This window comes from Rutilus rutilus (genome assembly GCF_951802725.1).
Source record: "Rutilus rutilus genome assembly, chromosome: 3".
Taxonomy (NCBI): Eukaryota; Metazoa; Chordata; class Actinopteri; order Cypriniformes; family Leuciscidae; genus Rutilus; species Rutilus rutilus.
In genome coordinates this window covers 19,226,832-19,249,097 of record NC_140211.1, presented here as the reverse complement: position 1 = coordinate 19,249,097, position 22,266 = coordinate 19,226,832, and the positions used below count along the sequence as shown (strand labels likewise).

Genomic DNA, 22,266 nt, shown 5'->3' with positions numbered 1-22,266 from the left:
GTCTCTCTAAATTGCTTCTGGAGTCACGCAAGGGGTTAATCCTGACATTTGAGGTTCTGCGGGCATGAAGATTCCCCTTACAGCTGCACCAAACTGAGACGTCCTCAAGGACGCAGAACCGCTCCATTTCAGCATCTCAGCACTAACGTGTTGAACTCTGCATGCCTCTTGTGTCTCTCAAGTTCAGGAACCAATTTCTGTGCAAAGGGGGAGATTGTGGCGTGAGGTGTGGAGACATGAGGTCGGCTCTGTCTCCATTATTAAGGGCAGATTAACACAGCTGTACACTAGAAGTGAAGCACCCTCTTCTGCCTGCACTAAACATACGGGCCTTCAGGATTACGAGCTGCACTTGACCATTTAAATTACAGCAGCAACCGGCCATACCAGCTGGGGCTCATTAGCATAGCACCCTAGAACTCAGAGGGCTGAGAGCGCATCTTAAAAATACCTTACTAGAAAAAACAGGAGCAACCTATGAGAACACCAGCCCTTCACACTACCTCTGGATACCATTAAGCTGGAGATTGCAGGAGAGGTAAGAAAAAAAAATGCATCAAAATATTATACAGGTTATATAGCAAGTCACTTTAAATACTATTTCCAAAACTGCGTTTTGTTTAATACGGCACCTTAATTGACAGACAGGCAAATTATAGGTGGAAATATTTTTACAGAAAAAAAAAAATTCTTAAATCAGTTCACATAAATTTAGATTGCAGTTAAATTATTTCATTGCACCGTCCCACAAAATGAAGCCCCTTTATGATAATGGATGGCTTGTCATCATTTTCTATATCAATTATGAATATGAAAATATTCATGACTGACAGCCTCTCACTCTGATTTATTTAATTTGTCCTATTTTCTTATTCAAAATATTTTTCTAACCCTTGGCAATAATGAAACCGACCATAAACAAATACGTTTAATTAATATGAAGACCTTCACAGAAAGGGAGAAAAAAAAGTACTTTTAACTGAATTATGGCCTAATTTATTCCTCTGATCAAGTGTTCGGGCTAAGAGTTCCCCAGATGCTTAAATGAGACTAGTATCTCCCCAAGGAGCAATACTGTGTGTGTGTGTGTGTGTGTGTGTGTGTGTGTGTGTGTGTGTGTGTGTGTGTGTGTGTGTGTGTGTGTGTGTGTGTGTGTGTGTGTGTGTGTAATTTGATTGTATAGGTTTCTGCTTTACACTAATTATGAGGAGAGGAACCGTTTCAGCAACTCTTTCCAGTATTTGCTTTTCGGTCTTATTCCCAGAGGACTCTCTCCACTGCGGCATGATCTGCATCAAACTATTCATTAATTAAAAAAATAAAATAAAACAATAAAAAGAAATTCTCAATTAACTTGATTCTCCTTTTAGTCATAGGACTGGATTTTGACTTTTACCGAACAACTTGCTGCAGAAGCTACAACTTAAACCTACCCAAATGCATAAATCCTTCACTATATCCTTCATATAATAAAATGATTACACAATACATATGTATTTTATATCTTTCAAATTTAATTGTCAAATCCGTGGATACTTCTGGGCCCTAAACACATGGAAGAAAAAAAGTGTTCTTGGAGCTATTTGAGTTGGTCTGTAGATGAATTTTGCGGCATGAATGCTGTCGTCTGTACTGAAGAATAAAAAGGTAATGTTCCTGGCGTCAGGTCGTGGCGTGTGTTTTATGGTCTGAGAGTTTGGTTTGGCATCGCCCAGAGACCACACTTAAGCTGAGGGGTAGTGCCACCCACTCTTTGTCACACTGGACTCGGTTCAGAACAAACTGGAAAACATAGCCACGTCAGTCCTCCCTGATTAAACGATGGTGTGTGTGTGTGTGTGTGCGTGTACAGCGGGAGAAAAGAGACAGATTGTGTTGAATGAGAAAGAATAGAGCATACAGGAGGACAGGCGAACGAGGAAAACAGAGTGACTGAGGAGATCGATGCACGCCAAAAAACGCTTCTCGCTAAGAGGAAAAAACATTTGCTCACATACACGTATATTCCTAAATCCAAACACACAAACAAGCTGAAACCTTCTGTACCGTCATGTTCTGTCTTTGTCATCTCCTCTAGTTTCTTCTGTTTCAGTGTGTCCACCACATCGGCCAGGCTTCCTTTGCGGCGCTCTGGCGTTCCGAAGGCTGAGCTGCTCAGCAGGTCGCCGCGCTCCCTGGCCCCCTCCTCTGGTTTGTGTGGAGAGGTAGAGTTATTCCGGAAGGAGTATAAGGAACATACTTTATTGCTGTCCGATTCCTGCAGGAAAACACAAAAGAGTTTGAGAGAAGATTTTTACTTTATGCCAAAATAGACATTAAATGTCAAAGTACAAAAAAAAGATAGCAATATGATCGCATTTAAAATGTAATAATTGGTTTGAAAATGAAGAAAATGCTGAAGACATACTATTTATATTAGAGATAGTGAGTTTAGGACACTTTAAATGATTACAGAGTACACTACTAGAAAGGGGGCCAAGCCTAAAATGGTTAAATATTCAGTGGTCTTTTACTGGTCTTAACCACTTTAATCTCAAATCAATGGTCAGGAAATTAGCAAGAACTGCACAAATAGTGAAGATAAAGTAAGTTAGCATGGGATAGCCTTCCTCAACTTGCAGACAGCTTTTTACAGGAAGAATAGTCAATGTTGTTTTAATCCATGTTAATGGCTTCAAACAGTTGAAAAATGTCTCCCAGTTCAATTGAGTTTAATGTGAGACCAAATATCCATTATAGGGTTCAAATCTGGGCCAGGCCAACACATGAGCCTGAAGTCCATCAGGAAGACCATGCTTCACTGTGGTAGTGATGCATTTATTATTATATTTTACACCATATTTTCGAAGGCACCACTCTGGAGCATCACCACGCAACTCGTGTTTCATTGTGATTTATCAACTTCCCATATTCTGGCAAAAACTTCATTCTGTCTTTGATGCTTTTCTAAGACAGCAATGGCTTTTTAAGTAGTGCATTTGTTAATTTCCTGACTTTGTGCTTAAGACAATTAAAAGCTTAGATTAGTGTAGATGAATGGTGTTTAACAACTCTTTTCTCTGCACAATAGTCATCACTGTAATTCCTTTGCAAAGGTTACGAGTGCGTGTTTGATCCGAGCTCGAGCACAGTGTAATTTGTTGGTTCTCGAGCAGCCGACTGTTCCGCACGGAACCCTCCAGGCCATCGTAAATCTGGGCCCCGTCTCAAACTGCTGTTGTTTTGCGGTCCCACCTGTGTGTGGTTTAGTGGTTAACTGAGCTTCTGTCTGCAGCTGATAGTTCAGTGTTCCCCGAGCGAGAACACAGAGAGGGAAAACAGAGCGAAAGGGAGAAGCGATCTGTTTGTCTGATCCTAAATCCTAAACACTACTGAGTGACTGTAAATAATAAAGTGCAAAAGCACATTAGTGAGTGGAGTTAGTGGAGAGTCCTGTGAGAAGAATTTGGGCATAGGATTGTTCCATCAATGAGAGGAAAACTGGCAGGTGTATGTTTGGAGAGCAGGGCACAGACGGGCATTAAGGCAGTGTGATTATGTGGCAGCGGTACACGAATGAGATCACATAAATCAGCTGGCACAGACTGAGGGTTCTGCTAACACACACATGAAGTCAAATTTACAGATGAAATATAAAATATCTCAATGTTTTATACAAGACAACAAGATTAAATGGAGACTTTTGATATTAAAGTCTACAATCAAAAGTCAGCGATACCAATATGAACTCAAACATATCTCATCAAATTCTTCAATGACCAAACTGAAAAAAAAGATATACTCGTACTCTTTTGTCTCTCAATTTTTTATCTAAATTTATACGAATATGCTGTGGTTCAGTATTCAGTATCAGAATTTTTGGGTCAGTAATTTTTTTTTTTATTCAGCTAGGATGCATTAAATTGATCAAAAGTGACAGCAAATACATTTATAATATTTTTTAAGCAAAAATGCTGTTCTTTTGAACTTTCTATTCATCAATTTGTCCTGAATTTTTTTTTTAACATGGTTTATTTCCCACAAAAAAATTCGATATTGATAATAATAAGAGATGATGCTGAAAATTCAGCTTTGCCATCACAGGAATAAATTACATAAAATATATTAAACAATACATTAAAATATATTAAAATAAAATAGTTATTTGAAATTGTGATAATTTAACAATAATGTAATTTTAATGAACCCAATAACACCAATAGCAGAGACAACTCTCTGTCTTTCATTTTATACTCTGGATCAGTATTTAATTACTGCCAACCTCCAAAACTCATTATAAATGCTGCCATTCTCGTGTATACATAATATAATTCGTAGTTCGTATATCTTTACCCTTTTTATCTCTTATTCAATGCCATTCTCTACACTACACTAAAAAGAATGTCAAATTCAAGTCAAGTTTGCACATACGTACTTCACATTACATTTACAGATGCTTCTATCCACAGTTCAGTGAAGTTTTTATCAGGTGAGAGTTAAAACAAACTACAACCCCACTGAAGAAGAAAAAACTCACTCAACAACAGGACGTCCTGCTCATGTGAAGACAAGCGAGCGCAAGAGCACCGCTCACAGCAAATCAAACACAAGCAGCTGCACTTGAACATCAAATGAGCACAATTAACTTTTCATATGCTTTCCCTCATTATATCAAGAGGAAACTGAGAGATAATCCCGTGCATATCCAACCACAGCAGTGCGGTAACAATTCTTTGAAATGCTCTTCTAATTACACCAATCACAAAAGCTCTCTGTAATCCAATTAGGAAACAACACCACCTGAGCAGTGTTGAAGTCTTCTGGATTTACATGTGATGAAGAGGTGAAGACAACCATTATTATATTATATTATATTATATTATATTATATTATATTATATTATATTATATTATATTATATTATATTATATTATATTATATTATATTATATTATATTATAGTCTTCTTTCCTTTAGAAAAAAAGGAGACAGAGATGAATTTTATTAGATAGAATTAGATAGAAGATTGATTAGAAATGTTCAAGTTCATATTGAAATCTTTGACTTTTGATATTTTGGCACATCTGATCATAGATTAAGACATTGTGGAGGTCTCTTCTGAACTTCTACAGGAGAGGGATGCAATTCTTTTCATGAGAAAAATCTGAAAAGCTATTCAGATAAGAAAAGTCTCCATTTGACCTCTATTTAGTCATCGCTTTCTAGGGAGAAATATTTGAGTTAAAAAAGGGATCTCATTTCTCATTTTTCTTTCCTATGGGTGCAAAAGTGCATCCTGTTGTCCCTAACATACATTTTATGCTGTGGCGTTGCCACCAATGGAATGCAAACTTTAACTAAAGAAAAAGGCAAAAATCCTCTCATGACAGCTGAATTTTTAGGCTAATTAAAGTGGGGTTTGGCGTCTGGATGCTGCTGGGCCAGGGGAGTCCAGAGCCCGAGGGCTGGTCAGAGTCATCCTAGCTCTGGGCAAGCAGCCGCAGCAGAGGGAAGGTTTATAGAGAATTCCCTTTTACAAGCATCGAACAATAAGTGGCTGTCAGTTTCAGGTCTGGGCTCTATGCCTCTTGGTCTAGAGAGACCACCACGGAGGAAGGGGGGGCTCCCTCAACTCCCTCAAATTCCCACTCCTCATCCGCTTTCTCATTGTCTCTCTATTTATAGATTCATAAAATCGCTCTGACATGAAATGCAATTCAATACGTGGTTCTCCTGCACTTTTACAGTGTGAGGGATCTCCAGGCGCTTGTGGGGGACTTAGACTTCAAAGCAGAGTCCTTGGCAAATCGCAAAGTCTTAAGTCTTCATTCAAGTGTTCCAGAGAGGCCTGCTCCCTTCTAGCTGTGTCCTTGGGTTGAGGATTCCTCTCTGCAGGAGTACAGAGGGTGTGTGTGTGTGTGTGTGTGTGTGTTTGTTTTGAGAGAATAGATGTGGGATACATCTGGAGGTTTACTCCATGACATTGATGTTGTGTTAATGTTGCACGATTGTGTCGTAAACGGAAAATATCCAGAGAGTTCTAGACGAATAACCTCGACCAGACGGTTGTCACTCTTTGACTCCTGCCAACTATCTTTAATAATGCAATCTTTCATCTACACCTCATTAGAAAATAAAAAACACACGTAGCCTGTGTTAGCACACGCAAATGAGCTATGAAACTCTGGCAGTGGCACTCACCATGCGCTGCTGGGCCGACATCAGGCTCTCCCAGTCAGATTCGGGCGGCACGCTGCTGCTGATTGGCTGAAGCTCCTCCAGGGGAGGTTTGTTGTGGAGCAGATTGTGCAGGGGCAGCTGAGGGGCGACTAGAGACTCAGAGTTCTCTTCCTTCTCCCAGGACATGCGCTCCTGATTCAATCCATCCTCACCTCCGTCAGGGGTCGAGGCAAATGGAGAAGTGGCTTGCTTTGAAGACATGATTCTGCTGAGAGAAGAGCAGAGGAAAAGTGTCAGAAAACATATTCAAACTTCCAATGCAACAACGTCTCGCAAATGTCAGACAGGAAATGCTGGAGCTCGGCTTTCATTCTCTACGAGTGCTCTCACATCACATATGTGAAGTTGGCAGCCGTTCTGAGCCTCCGCGCCACATCTAACCCCACGATTGAACCGGTATCATTGCTGGGGAGATCCTATCAATGGCTCTGGGCTTAGTGCGGGGAATACGGCGTGCACTGGGGTCCCTCTTAATCCTTTGTTTAATGTAAATGGACGTGCTGAGCTACGGCTGGAGAGCTGCCTGAGGCAGGCCCGATCCCCCCGCCCCATGGCTGATTACCGCACTAAGAGGGTTACCATACCATATAACACGCTCTCATTAAAGCACTAACCCTGCCACCAACCACAAAAAGAGCGGTGACGCTGGGACGCTGACACTTAACGGGAATTTGGTCATTACATTCAGATTGAGTCTATAAATGTGCCATTTTCCTTCATTTTGTTGTAATTGTGCTATTCTGCTTTTGCAATTGTACTTAGGAATTAATGCAAGTAGGCTGCTGTGGCAGATGGGAGGTAACTTTTAAGATTTATAGCAAATTTCCCATTTCACAAAATAGGGTTGGTAAATGCATTTGTTTCAAACAAAAGTCATCATGTCATATAGAATAAAACTCAACCAAGTTTCTTTAATCCCACAAACTTGATTTTCAGTGCTAAAATAAAATAAAATAAAATAAAATAAAATAAAATAAAATAAAATAAAATAAAATAAAATAAAATAAAATAAAATAAAATAAAATAAAATAAAATAAAATAAAATAAAATAAAATAAAATAAAATAAAATAAAATAAAATGGTCATTTGTGTTTTTATGACAGTTAATAAAATCACTCTACTACTGCTAAGGAAACGAATACTTAAACTGCTAATTGAATTAAACACTCGATCTAAATACTTAATCAAAAGACTCCAACAGATCTAATGAGTTGAGAATCAGCCAGCACACAACTTTTCTACTGGCCTTTAAATTGTCCACTCAGAGATAGTAATTTACACTAGACAGCCAGCACCCATCATGAACAATGACATACACACGACTGCTGACCACAGTGATGAGCATTATTGTTTTGAGTCTGAAATGTCCAGAGTCTACGAAAGGCTATGGAAGTTGAAAGCGCTGCAGCTAGCCACATTAGCATGGACAAAGGGCATGGGCGTTCTAGGTCAAGGGCTGCAGGTGAGCTAATGTCCTTCCACTGCCCACTGAGACTGCAGAGAGATGAGAGAGAGGCAGGTTGGGTAATGAAGGAAGCCCAAGGTGTCTCCAGAACTCCATCTCCAGCCCTGCCAAGTTTTCCAGCATGTGGCTCATCGTGGGACGAAAACAAATTTGACACCGGGAGAGATTATTTTAACACCAAACTGTGAGTTAATCTGTTCATGTGCGTGCGGCGGCCGTGCACTCCGGCGCATGAGGGATGTGTGGGTTGCAACGGGCTGTCAGGCCCAATTGCTCTCAGGCCCTTTAAAGTATGACTACTTCATTTGAAGATGTGCCATCAATTTGCACACATGGCTGAGCACTTAAGCCTCACACTCTCAATATGAATTGTTTAATACAGTTCGGTAAGTGAGCTTAAAAAAAAAAGCCTCAAGCTACTATTGTTTCATGCTAGCTGCAGTAATATTAATTGTGTTATGCTTACCAAAGAAATATATATAAAAATAATACATACACATCCGCAAAGTCTTGGATGAGCTCTGCGGAAGCCAACAGAAGTGGACAATGGAAGTCAATGGAAGTTAATCAAGCGGGATAGCGCAGCTGTGCAAACAAGCTAAGTCTGTTAGTTAGCGCAGAGGAAGGCACCAGAGACCCAGACCGCTCCGCACCCCTATTTTCTTTAGCGAGACCAAGGCCTCAATTTTAATCAGCCAATAAATTGTTTCCTGTAATTATATCAAACAGAAAGTGATCTCTTAAATTGTAGAGCGTTAATTGAAAATCAAATTTAAGAGCAAAGTTCAGAGCGCCGAACGGCATGCGAAAGGGGCGCGCAACGGCTAGAGGAAGAGAAAGCGAGGGAGAGAGAGAGAGAGAGAGAGAGAGAGAGAGATTTTTTATTCATGGATCCAAAGAGCCGGAGCTTCTAGCACAACAACCCCCACCTTCATCTTCAATGGACTGCGAGCGAAACAAAGCACTTCTTTTGTATTACACAGTAAATCAAGTGGTATTATTTTACCTCTAAAATATTCAGTCTCTCAGGCCTTTCCCTCCAGTCTCTAGCCATCAGTCAAACTGCTGAGGCATGATAGTGAGAGAGAGAGAGAGAGAGAGAGAGAGAGAGAGAGAGAGAGAGAGAGAGAGAGAGCGAGAGAGGGGCTGACTCCATCCTCCTGTAACATGTGTCTACAGCAATTTTACTCGAAAACGCAACAGATCTGAGCCAAGGCCCCGTAACAGTATTTGTCAGTTGGAGTTAATAATTCATTAGGAGAGCTGGGAGGGCAGCTCAGCCCGTGAGTGCTGGGGTTCATGAGTTTTGCCCCCCATTCCCTCCCAACCATAACACCCCCCACCCCACTCACATCCACCCGGCTAATCTGCACCCACGGCTGAGAATGGAACAATGTGGCCGCCATTTAGCTGGAATAAAGGCCTGATTCCTAGAAGGGTTTTTCCTTTAAGCGCACTTCAAAATCATTTAATTTCTCCCTAAGACCCATAAAACAAAAATCAGTATGTGGTGTATGACGGAGGAGGGGAAATAGCCCCGACGCCTTCGTATTTCATCAAATTAAATGGTGTTTTACGTTGAGAGAAACACCCATGGAACAGTCCTGTGAGCAACCGCAGCGCTTCCCTTTATTCTTATTAATAATTCAATCTGTTTCTTCAGTAAATAAGTCCGATCCGTTGGCCTTTGTGCATATTAAGCAGAGAATATATCAGCTAAGCCAGAGTGGCCTCATATGAATTCCTGTCAGCCCTCTCCCTCTCAGGCCTGATTACACAATAACAATGGACAGCTAACAAACCAAACCAATCAATAAGTATAGGGCAGCACAGCTTGTCTTTTCGCAGTCCGAGGGAGAGAGAAAGGCCCCATATATAGCTGACAATATTGCGATACGTTTATGAGGATTAGGAGTTAAGTTCTCGGCATGAGTTCTCATGTAGCCTGGAATGCTTCGACTCATGAATTGTTGCCGCTGCTAACGTATCATCACGCACTGACCTCTGTTTAATTGGTTAGTGGCATTAGAAGACACCCCGCGCTGGTGTTCCTCAGGGGGTCTCATGACTGGGGGCCATGTGTTTTGGGATATCCGCTTTCGCCCCTCTCAATCGTTAGAAGCCCCCCGCTCTTCTGTCTCTGCCGTGTCTTTCTGTTGCCCTTTTATAGACAATGGCGATAAGTAACTCCTGAGCTATGGTGTCACTGCTGCCCCCTTCCCCTCGGACACCCCACACCCCCTCAAAACCACAGGCCTTAGCAGACCCCCTAAATCACCAGCCACTCCTGAAAGGAAATATTAGAAGGCCGCTTTTCGCTCCGGCACCACCACCCAGACCTATATGAAGAGAAATAATCAAATAAAAGGGGGTAAAACAAGAGGGCCATTGTTGAAGGAAGTAACGATGGGTGAGCAGAAAAATGGCAAAAGCTGCTTTATGACAGGGCTTCAAGTTTCCACGGGTAACGACACACACACACACACGCGCGCACGACCAAGCACACGTGTGTACGTTCATGCTTGAGCATACGCACACACGCTTTCAAAACACAGGCTAATAAGAAATGTAAAGGTAGGGCAGAGAAAGTTACAGGAATGTAAAATGGTGCCTTTAAAAAAAACTTTACTTATGAGATTTTAAAAGGCTAAACAGAAATCTAAAACAGAACACTCCAATGCAGTTATTCAAAGTGTAATAGGAAGTGTTTGCATCTGAAAGGAAATTGTAAAAAAAAAAAAAAAAAAAGAGCAACTGTGTATTGTGTAGTATTCCTGCAGTGAGGATTATAATAATATGTTTTAATGATAATTGTGTTGGTCTCTTGAGTGTAAACAGTGAGTAGTAAATGATCAGACAACACCAACAAAACAAGTAAAAAAAAAAAAAAAAAAAAAAACTTGCCACTGGTAAATACACCCTGACAAATTTCTGAGTAATACTGATTTACGTTTATCTCTCTTTTTTTTTTTTAACAACAGCAGCTGCTGCAGCCATAAAGTCCGGTGAGTGTTCAATTACTAAGTCATCGATACTTTGTTACTTAGTATACATAAAATGAAGATAATACTCTCTCTCATTAATACTAAAAATGACTGCAGAGATTTCTGTCACGAATACGCACACATGAACTGGTTTCCCACAGGGAGTGAGAACAGGAGTGCGAGACATACAGTGGCATGAGTTTGCATATGTGTCTTTGTGTGAGTGTCTCTCTGACAGCAGATCACACAGGTGACAGCACAGACTCTCAAGGTCCTCACCTCCTATAATCATCCCTCTGTCACCTGTGAAACCTGGGCTGGAAAATTATCATCCCTGCTGTAGCTGTTTAGCACCTTCAAATTATCACCTTCCATTGTACCGGAGCAGTCTAGCGATCCATGAACAATCATCAGGACAGAAGGAAAGAACGTTGCTTCTCTGAACAAGGGCTTCTGATCAGAAAGTGTTACTGAGTAGAAATATCAATAGAAAACAAGCATTTATTCTTAATCTAATTTGATATCTCATCTTATGGCATTATTTATTGATTTATAAGTAAACAAACATCTAAATAAAGTATTATTTAGAATTATTATACATAAGTATTATTTAGAATTGTTTTATTATTATTATTATTTATTGTTATAATTATCATTGAATAAATAAGAATAAAATTTAATAAATCACTTTTAAAACCATCAAACATGTAAACAAATAAATAAATAATCTGTAATAATAGTAATATATATACATATATACATACATATATATATACATACACATGAATACAAATACAAATATAATAATTACATAAAAATACATTTCAAATATTTATGAATAATATAATATTTCAATAATAATAATAATGATTATTATTATTATTATTATTGAAGAAATAAATTATACATTTTATTTATCGGATGGGAGTGTGTAACACTTATGGAAATAGTGAAACTAAGACACCTCTAATAATCTGAGAAAGCACTTTTAAAAGCTGATTTTTTAAATATTTTTTTTATGTACCTCATAAATGTTAACCTTACAACCCTTAAAGTCAACTATGACAGCTCCTTCACCACACATCACTCACTCCTTTACTGTCTTTACACTGTTGCTCCATATTCAACTTAAAATACAACACATTTCAATTTACAAGAAGTACCAAGTAAGTATTTTCTAAAAGTGCACTCTGAATTTTAAGCATAGCCTGTGTAATAATTATTCAACAAAAAGAAAGAGAATTGTGAGGGAAAAATATTCTTTGATCATTAGCTCAAGCACCCTGTCACTGTCCTCACTGTGAACGTGAGATGTGTGTGTGAATTAGCGTGCATCAGGTGTGTACACTCACATACTGTCTCCCTCAGCCTGTTTGGCCGCTCCTGTCCTTCTCTGTTCTTCACACACCACTTCAGAGCTGGATGGCATAACACTTCCTCAAATTCTGGCACACACAAACACACACAAAAACACTCGAGCACAGACAGGCCGTTCGTCCCAGCCACGGCACGTCTTGTCAGAACACATCCGACGGCAAGCTGAACGGAGTACGCTCTCGCACATGAACGGAGCCACCGGCAGAGCAGCTGTTAAGCTCCTCCGCTTACACACACACACACACACACACACACACAGTCTCACTCGCACGCGTGTCTCTTTCAGTTCCTGCACGGCCGGAGACGATTCCGAGACACAAGAAAAGCAGCTCGCCGTCTTTTCTGTCTCTCTTCGTCCCTCGCTCGGGGCCTTACGGGGCAGCAGTTCCCAAAGTGCCTGGTGTCAGTGCTGCAGTTAAGCAAACTTTACAGCCACTGAAGCCATCAAGCAACACAGCCTATTTGCTGAGCAACAGTGGAGCTTTGTGGTTTCCCTCACAGTTGACAGTAAGTTATGAGCCCTTTGTGAGTGCAGGGGAAGGAAAACAGAGATCGGAATTTGGCAGGAAAATATAATACAGAATTCTCCTGTCTGTTGAACCTGTTTTTTTTTTTGTTTTTTTTTTCTGTTTGTCTCTCTCTCTCTCTTACTCTCTCTGTCCCTCTCTTCTTCTTTTTTTGTGTGGAAACAATCAAGCATTGTTGGGGGAAAGAAAAGCAACTCTGACAGATGAAATATAGTGGGGGCCCCTTTTTGGAAAAACAGTAAACAAAGCACCATTCAAGGACAGGTCCTCTCTGTCATTTATAAAGATACTTTTCTTCAGAGCGGCTGACTTTATAGCAAAGGAGTCAACAAATCGAGTGTAAAATCTCCCACAGTCCACTGTGACGAGGACAGAAGACAGAGACCGAATGAAGTGTTAATGCTAAAGATATAGACAGTGGAGGGAAAAAAAGGGCAAAACGGGGGATTACACAAAAGTGACTAGCCAAAAAAAACTTTTTTCCATACTAGCCAAAAAACGGGGACAATGGCTAATTATGAGGGAGTAATTTTGCCGCCAGAGGACTGGAGAGAATGAATGGACACATGAAAGGCTGAGGGCTATTCAAGCCCATGTCAGCGAGAACTGTATGCCTACAGTCTTCAGCCTGGAGCGCATGAGGTCATCATTGGCACCCCGTGCCCAGAAAAACTTGGGCTGGTACAACTGCCGTTTGGACATCTGGAATGCCGGCACACAGTGCCCTGCTTTTTCCAGCCACTGTCCCCTTAATTCCTTTCTTTTCCAAAAATAGGATTTTTTTTTTTTGCACCAGTCGCTAGTCAACCAAATTGGAAAATTTGCAGCGTCTAATGAAAAGAATAGCAGTTTTGTTCCCTTTCATTCTCATCTCATAAATGGGATTTCTGTGGAGCAAGAAAACTAAGGAAATTACCTTCGATGCTGTGCTATTCAGGGTGGACAACAGCTCCTTAATTATCACTAGTCCCATCCCTAACTCTTCCACATGCTTTTATCTTTATGTTTTATTTTTTATGCTGTGACCTAAACTGCCCTTGTTTCTTATGCTTTCCAATGTTCTCTCTCCTGAATTATCATATAGAGCCAGGACACATCTTGAAGATCTATGATTAAGCCTTATTATGTTGGGGCAAGTGACATTGATTGCTGATTTAAACCTCTGAAACTAATTCATTCGCCCCTGTTCAAATGAAAGCATGGGCAACAGTGTGTGGCCACAGTGACAGGTCAGACGAAGGCGGCTGAATAAAAACCCCTGCTAAACGAATGGTTGGCACTCATGTCTGTCAGGAGGTGGTTAGAAGTTACCAACATGACTGACAGCCGATACAAAAAAGAGCGAGAGAGAGAGAGAGAGAGAGAGAGAGAACAGAGAGAACAGAGAGGGTGAGAGGGAGAGTCCGTCCATCGATCTGTGTAATTGCCACGAAAATCTGAGTCAGAGAGTACATGAAGGGTTGATGTTTTAGCAATGCTAAGATGAAGCGGCACAGGGAAAAAGCGTTAAAGTGAATACGAAACATGCTGCACCACGGACTAATAAAACCGGGAGTTGACAAGCATGGTTGAACAGAAAAATGTGCAGTAGATTTGTACCCAGGCCAGAAAGCAGGCACATTACTGGATTAGCCGCTGACTGATACAGAAAATGTCTCACCCGTCTACTATTAAACCGTAAGTCTGACCAACTCGCACACTCCCGTTTCAGATGAAACAGCACAGTAGTGTCTTAAAAATGTTCTCAACAAGCTGGAAAAATATCTGACTGGAGTCTAGCTAAAAAAAAAAAAAGAAAAAAAAAGAAAGAAACTCTACGGTCTGTGACGGGCTTCCTCAGCAAGTTGTAAGTAGCATTACATCGGTCTGCTCCATTCTGTAACACGATCCGTGCAGCAGCCGCAAGCAGTTAGAACTTAAGTGTAGTCATGTTGACTAACACCTTCGTCTCTCTTTCTTTCCTTCTTTCCACCCTGCTCTCCTTTTCCTGGCATGGAAAGACACATGCATCATGACAGGCTTTCAGAATGAAATCATTAACTAAATTGCTTTCTTTTAAAAAACCGCAAGTGTGTGACGGGGTGGGTTGTATCTGTCTCTGGCTGCTGTCCACCGCTTTTGGGTTCGGGCTCAGCCTCTGTTGTGGTTCGTCGTCGCCACAGCCATCCCACTCTGTGCGGCGGGGACCGGGCTGTGTGATTTGCCTGGGCCCCTGTATGAAATAATCGAGTAATCTCAACCCCACTCCCCGAATTCACAAGCCCTGCCTGCCAGCAACACAAAGAGGCCTTTTGTGCTCCAGAATGTGTGTGTGTGTGTGTGTGTGTTCTCAATACTGACTGTATGGATCATCAGCCCTGAATCAATCAAAAACATATTAAACAAATACACATTTTGAGCTGGGCCATTCAGCAGAGGGTTTGTGGGAAGAGTGAGTGAGCAGTGAGCAAATTAACACCACTTCTGTTTGTCATCGAAGCAAAGAGCAACCCGGATCGCTAACGTATTTATGAACGAGAGTGTGGTGGTGTATGATGCGTTTTTCAGTCAGAAAAAGGCTGAGAGAAAGAGAAAATTGAAAGCAAACTATAAAACAAAAGAAAATGTCCATGTGCCCTCTGACAGCAAGGAGGTGAATGACCCCGGACAAAAAAAAAGAGACTGTAGCATCTAGTCTTTGGTAACATTGTATCTGGCACAGAAAGACTTGAATAAGCAAAGCAAACAGAGGGAAAGTAAATAGGTAGCGAAGGCCAGACAAATATTTGATAAGCGGATAGGTATTGTGGCAGTGTGGGACGTGTGGCACAGGTCTTCCCTCCCCTCCCCTCCTCCTCCCCTTTATCCCTCTCAGTTTCTGCGTGCAAGGCAGCAGATGTGTCTTTCACAGCCTGCGGAGTGTGCAACCAATCGGCAAACAATAGCTAGCCACTGACAAAGGTCATCTTTCGCAATCCGCGCGTTATCAGAGACTAAAAAAACAGCGAGCACGCAGCTAGTCTGTGCTCAACGCACGTCCCATGGCACCCTGACTGTGTCTGTGTGTGTTTTAACCCCTCACTACAATGCTACTTGATCCTTCTTAATAAGCCAATTACACAAGTTTAAGCCACCTCTTTGACCTCGAGTTAAGCTAACAGTTGGTGTAAACAAGTGAAATCCTATTAACCTAATAATATACACGGAACCAGGCGGCAGCGGCCAGCAGTTCAGGCGCCAAAGCCTCTTGGAGTCTTAACTACAGCGAGTTTGGTCCACCGGAGCAACAGTGGACATGAAGCTTTGTGCTCCCAAACAGGGTCATAAGTTAATCCGCAGCGGTTATTAGAGTACTTGTCAGAATGGATGTGCTAATTTAGCTAGCCTGTATTAAGCCTCTCCACTTAGACGCCTAAAAACAAACACGTCCTCTGTCATTACATTAATACACATTTAAGACTGGAAACTCCTGAAATGAACACTAATTAGAGCTTAAACAGACCCCATAATTCAGCAATTACAAAGAAACAGAGAGAATGCCTTTTATCTCACTAGTGCTGCGGCTAACAATTTAGCATTGTGTTGATGAGCTCGTTTCATTTACTGTGGCGGCACTTAACTTTCTAACTGTTCCTCTTATGATCATAGAGGAAAAAACTAACTTGGGGATTTATTTTTTATGAATCCATCTTCTAAGTGTTTCCTCTTGAAATCGAGAGCTGCATTATTCATAAAAGTGCTGCATTTTAAAGGCGACAAACAACACATTTTATGCAGCGTTATGAAAGCATAATGCCGGCAGATGCTCCTTCTGTTTTGTTCTGATGTCACCTCCACAGCAAATGGAGACAGTTTTAGGGTAAATATTTAAGAGTGGGCCATTTAGCTACATACAATTTAAGCATGCAGCTAGTGTGTGTACGTGTACTTCCCACCAGGAGTCATTTCTGGGGAGAACTGTATAGACGGCTCACAAACTGTATTCTTACATTTTAGTGTGAGTGCTGGTTTAGCTTATTTTACTATAATGTTGTTGTGCTAGAGGCATACATGTATTCAAAGCACCATAACTGTTTCTTGATGTAACCACTCCCTGTGTGGCTGTTTTCAGTGTTAAAAAAAAAAAAAACTGTTTTCGAACATTGATAAGAAGAGTTTTGGGTTGCAGCAAATCAATATATTAGAATGATTTCTGAAGGATCATGTGACACTGGATGACTGAAGACTAGACTAATGACAGCTGAAAAATCAGTTTTGTCATTACAGAAATAAATTATATTTTAAAGCATTAAAACATAAAATGGATATTTCAAATTGTAATATTTCAAAACATTACTGTATTTTTGATCAAACTTAACAATAGTAAGGAACAAATCATCATTTTGGGGTTGTTATTCATTGAAAGTCTTCATGAATTTATGAAAAAGAAAACTATTATAAAAAAAAAAAACAGCGTGAACATCCTTCAAAACGTTGTCTTTTGTGTTCCACAGAAAAAAAGAAAATCATGCAGGTTTAGAATTAAATGAGAGCGAGTAAATGACAGAATTGAAATTTTTGGGTGAACTATCCCTTCAGCAGCTCTAACTGTTCTTGGCTTAAGGAAAAAAAAGTTAGAAAAAAGTTTGTGACTGACAGGTTAGGTAATTTAATGCTACCACTTCACTGGGCCGTCTACTTTTAACACTGAGTATCTCTTGGCCAGTTAGGGAGCATCTGTCTGTCTCTGAGTTTCTGTGTAATGTGGTATGTCACATTATGAGCTCAGGAGTCAAGTGTAGATTACAGCGCTCTGTAGCACCCTTGCTATTAAACTGTTGGGAGAGCAGCTTGACATACGCAGGGCGAGAGGAGGTGTGTTTGTGTGTGTGAGTGATTATGTAGTGGACCCAGAGGCCAAGGTTTGGAGACAGAGAGCAGCTTCATCAATGTTCAAGCACTTACTTTATTCTCTCTCTCTCTCTCTAAACCGTGACACCCTTCCCCATCCAACTACCACCTATCAGTCTCCGAGTTTGCATCATGGTCCCTTTAAAAAGGCCAGTCAGAGCGAGCTGGGGAAAATACCTCATGCTGAGCAATTTATAACCTCCCAGCAGAGACCTCATTGTATGTTTACAGTAAAACCGCTGGTCAATGCTTCATCAGCTGACCTGGCCTGAAACTGAGCCAGAAAACTCCATCTTATAGCACACACACACACACACACACAGGCATAAACTCAGGGAATAAAACAAAGGCACCATAATGGGATCACATTGTTCGCCCCTTTCAAGCGTGCTATTATTTCTGGCTAATGGCATCCACTGGCCCTCTCTCATTACTTGAGTGGGTCTTGAACAAGCCTCTCGTTTGATACAGTTAGAGTTAATGCACTATGAACAGATACACTGCTAGTCATCAGCGATCTGCATATTCAATAACTTCCGTAATTACAGCTGCAATTCATCAGATCCAATCTGATTGCAGAGAGGAAGAGAGAGAGAGAGAAAGTGAGGTTTGATTCCTGGAGGACACAATCTAATCACAAAACTAACATGATAATTGAAATCTAAATTGAAAGGGTTGGTGAGCCATGCACAACTGTGTTGAGGCAGAAAGGGCGGAAGTACTTGTGCATTGAAAGCAGAGGAGAGGAATAAAAGATTCTGATGGAGGGAGAGAGGGAGAGAGGGAGAGAGGGAGAGAGGGAGGGGGGGGGGGGGGGGTGAAATGGCTGGAAGACAAGCTCAAGGACCAGTGAGTCATCACAGAGCAGTTTTGTTAAGACTCATTGTGTTGAACGATGTAAAGGACAATCATGAACCATTTGGCATGTCACAAAATATTATTGTGAGCCAAAAACATGAGGCAAACTCAAACTCAAGTATGTCCACTTTAGAAGATGTCTATTAATGTGAGTGCACAATACTGGGTTAAGTAAAAAGAAAATGTTATCGATTCTCTCTTTAAAATAATAATAATAGTAATTCAATGGAGACTTTTGCTGAAACCGTGTGTTAATTTTAGAAAAAAAAAATCTAATACAATAAATATATAGTGTAACATAAATTGTACATTTTTAACATTTTAATATAGTTTATACTTATATTGATTTTGATGTGGGTGTTAAAAAAAGGATTTATCTGTATGTGTTAAAAAAGGCATATAGATAAAATGAAAAAGGAGATGCAAATTGAGAGTCTATTGTCAAGGCACTTGTATTCTAGGGTGGCTTAACTAAGAACTGTTTTACATGCCAAACTGATAAGGTAATCATATAAAAAATCCATTTAGAATTTAGCTGAGTCAGGCTCAGTACAGTGCATGATTTACAAATGATGATCTGATGAAACAAGCGGTTCACACAATTGTGCAGGTGGGTGATGGGGTTCATCATGTGTTCACATCATTTCCTTTCCTATCCGTCTTTCAACCGTCGTCATGCAAAGCAGAGAGCTTTACAATCTCTCCCATCTGCTAGGCTCCTCCTCAGCCCTCAATAACAGTTACTCAGTAATGCCAAATTCATTAACCTGTGCTGCTGTTACGGTGGCCCTGACCATAAATTAGGTTAATGTGAGCAGACATATTCCACTGCTAATAGGGGATATAAAATGAAAGAGGGACACAGAGGGACAGAGATTGTAGATCATAAACATATTGTCCCTGACAAAAAGCTCTAACGGTTCTTTGTTCGCTTGCATGACAAATGTTTTTTGAAGGACGGACAAACAGTCTGGAAAGATGAATGTGCAAATAAAGTAACATTAATATGATATATATTTGTTATATATTCTTACAGAAACTTTTATTGTATAAATTTACTTTAGTATAAGTCACACTCGAAAATGTGGGATGATATGACAGCATTCAAATTCTGATCGACTACTACAAATGAGGGATGTCGGAAAAATATTATTTGTAGATACGCCCCTACTTATGTTGGACAATTACTGTAAATATAGAAAGAGGAGGGAAACAGTTATTTGCAGGCAGGAAAACTACTAAGGCCGCTGTTATCAGGCGAACAAAGTGCCAGGAACACACAGAGCCATGCAGAAACCTGTTCTCTCCTCTGCCCTCCCTCCCTCTCTACACCACTGCACTGGGAATAATGATGGGAATGACTGGAGGACGTCCAAACAACATCTGACTGCTCCTTCTAATTGGAGAAGTTATTTTCTTCCAGATTTTAGGCGTAAATCTAGTCTCTGTTTATTCAGAGTCAGTTAGGAACAAGTAGGTTTTGGCCGTGCAGCACTTTTGTTCCTGCTTGCTAAACTGCATCGCTTCCCTCTGTTCCTCCCTCTCCATCTCCATTCAAGAAGTGTCGAAAGGAGCCAATCTGCAGGTCCCGCACCCATGACGGCGCCGAACGAACGTAACACCCAAAACAAACTGCTATTGTTCGGGGAGACACCGACATTTGGTGTCCTTGGATTACATGACGACCTCTCGTCTCCTCTATCCTTCCCTAGTCTTACCAAACAACTTTTACCAAAGAGCCTATTAGGCCAGAATTCCACTTTGTTGTTAAAAAGGGTCTTGTCCTTTCAGAGCGCTAGCTCTTTCACTTCTATTTTTCAATCAAAGGTGGTGGAGGAACACAAGTTCATTGTTCGTCTCGCAGATGGAAGCTGGAGTTACTACGGCAACAGCTCTAATCCCTCTTTTTACCACCTTTCTTTATATTATTGGCCCATCAAGTGGTACCTTTTAACTCAGGAGCTGGAGGGGCCAGCGGCGAAGCTCCCTCTGTCTAATTAGCTGTGATTCTTGCCGCACAGTTCATGTTGAGCTAATCGAACATTTGCAAAATAATGACATACCGGGAGCAGCTATTCCTTCTCCTGAGGCCCTGCTACAAGAATAACAATAATGATTCTATTATGGAAGAGCGGACTTTAAAACGCCATTCGGCCACCATAACAGAGAAGGTAATTGTGCTGGTGTTGTCCACACAATCAACAAGCTATTGTTGGTGACTTGAAAAATAAAGGAGCAGAGAATGGGTGCCACGGTGATTGGTCTGCTCTGCCATGCGGGGCCCATGCTGAATTGTCTGGCAAAGAAGGTCCTTGATAGAACACTGAAAAAAGGGCTTGGATGAAGACAACTGTCTGGCTTTTCTCTTTTTTTGTGTGTCTGGGCCTCTTTCTCTTTCTCTCACCGCTTAACCACCAATCCGCATTAGACCACCACTATTCATTTATTAAATGGGGCTGGGCCACTAAAGAACATCTTTTGGGCAAAGGGGGCTTTAGGTTGTCTCCTTGTGCTAGAACCATGAAGATATGAGCCCATGTTTACACAGAATTATCTCTGTGTATCTTAGTTTCAATAAAAAAAATGACCCTGCCATTCTGATCTATTCTACAATAAAGCAATACATGGGCCTAGGTTAAAAATTTCCAGCCCAGCTGTCACAAAAATAAGGCTCATAAGCCAAACTCAAACTTGTCAATGAAGTGACTGATAGCTATAAACAAAATAACTAACCATAGAAAATAATATCAATTAATCATCAGCATGCATGGCGAATGAGCGACAGTCCAGAAGTGCTGGAATCCGATTAAATCACAGCACATTAAAAACTTAAGAGATTTTATTTTCAGCTGCTTCTTTTTTTCGTCTTTCAAATCTAGGTCAGTATGGGCCTGAAAGTTTGAGTAAAATCTGAAACGAGTTTTTGAGAGTGATGAAGGCAGTTAGTCATTTGAATCATGTGCTGACTAGTGTGAGAACGGATCTTTGTTTGCGCGAGCAGAGGCTGAGGGGAGAGGGAATGCTAAGTGGGCCCCCTTTGCCTAGTCAACCTTCAGTGTGCTTCATTTATCTTCATCTTGTTAGAGTAAATTAATTAACAATCTAGCTGTTACACACTTTCTCCTTTCATTACATCAAATAATGGCAGAGATGGAGGAGGAGGTCCTCTCCTCTGGGATTAGCCTAGAACTGCTGGAGACATCTCTCTCTGTCTCTCTCTCTCTCTCTCTACATTTTCCCTCACTCACTCATTCCCACCCATAGGCAAAACTTCCCAGCTATCAATTATTTGATGTGATCAAAGAAATAAATGTCACTGTCCATTATGCCTGTCAATGAAAAATAAATAATTCCATTCTGCTGCTTTTAAAAATTAAATGAAAACAGGGCCTTCACGTTTCTCTGTTTTCACTGTCAATGAAAAAATGCAAATAACTTCTTTAATAAAATATTATGCGTGTGTGAGTATTGCTCAGAAACAAATTCTCAGCACCTGATAGAATTTATTCGAAATTTCAAGATGACTATATTGAACACATTTGAAACCGGATTGGTTGGGAGAGTCTGACTCTGACTATTCATACAATTCGTACAGTACACAAATGATTACAAACTAGAAACCATTACTAGAAAGTCATTTTCTCTTGTCAGATTTCATGCTATGACATAAAAAGTTTTTGAGTCATTTCTGATCTCTCGGGGATCACAGTATCATCTGCATTGGCTTCCTTGTATGTTACTGCTCATTTGCAAAATCTCTCTCCACCAATCACACATTACCTTCCAATGTGGCAGGAAGTGCATTAGGAGCATGCAATTCTACATTTACTTCAGTTTAATCACATGATTACTCAGAAAAAGAATGAAGGGAAAATGTAATCTTTAGGATGAACTAAAATTGGGTGCTTCATGGTAAGGGTTTGAACATCTTGAAGGATTAGTGAGGAAGCAATAAGGTGTCGCTAACTG

The 22,266-nt window shown here is 40.6% G+C and overlaps 1 protein-coding gene across 26 annotated transcripts in view; it reads right to left on the bottom strand.

Moving 5' to 3' along the window:
• sox6 (SRY-box transcription factor 6) overlaps positions 1-22,266 on the bottom strand; it is a 147,454-nt gene that overhangs the window by 90,873 nt on the left and 34,315 nt on the right. For 16 of the 26 annotated variants that reach the window (XM_084404590.1, XM_084404586.1, XM_084404576.1 and 13 more), the window contains 2 exons: positions 6,179-6,425; positions 2,047-2,257 (listed from right to left, as the gene is read on the bottom strand). In XM_084404590.1, coding sequence (XP_084260716.1) covers positions 2,047-2,257; positions 6,179-6,418 — 451 coding nt within the window. In that variant the 5' untranslated portion in view covers positions 6,419-6,425. Of the gene's footprint in view, positions 1-2,046; positions 2,258-6,178; positions 6,426-12,018; positions 12,481-22,266 lie in introns of those variants that run through there. The other 10 variants (XM_084404583.1, XM_084404584.1, XM_084404579.1 and 7 more) reach the window with 5 other exon arrangements.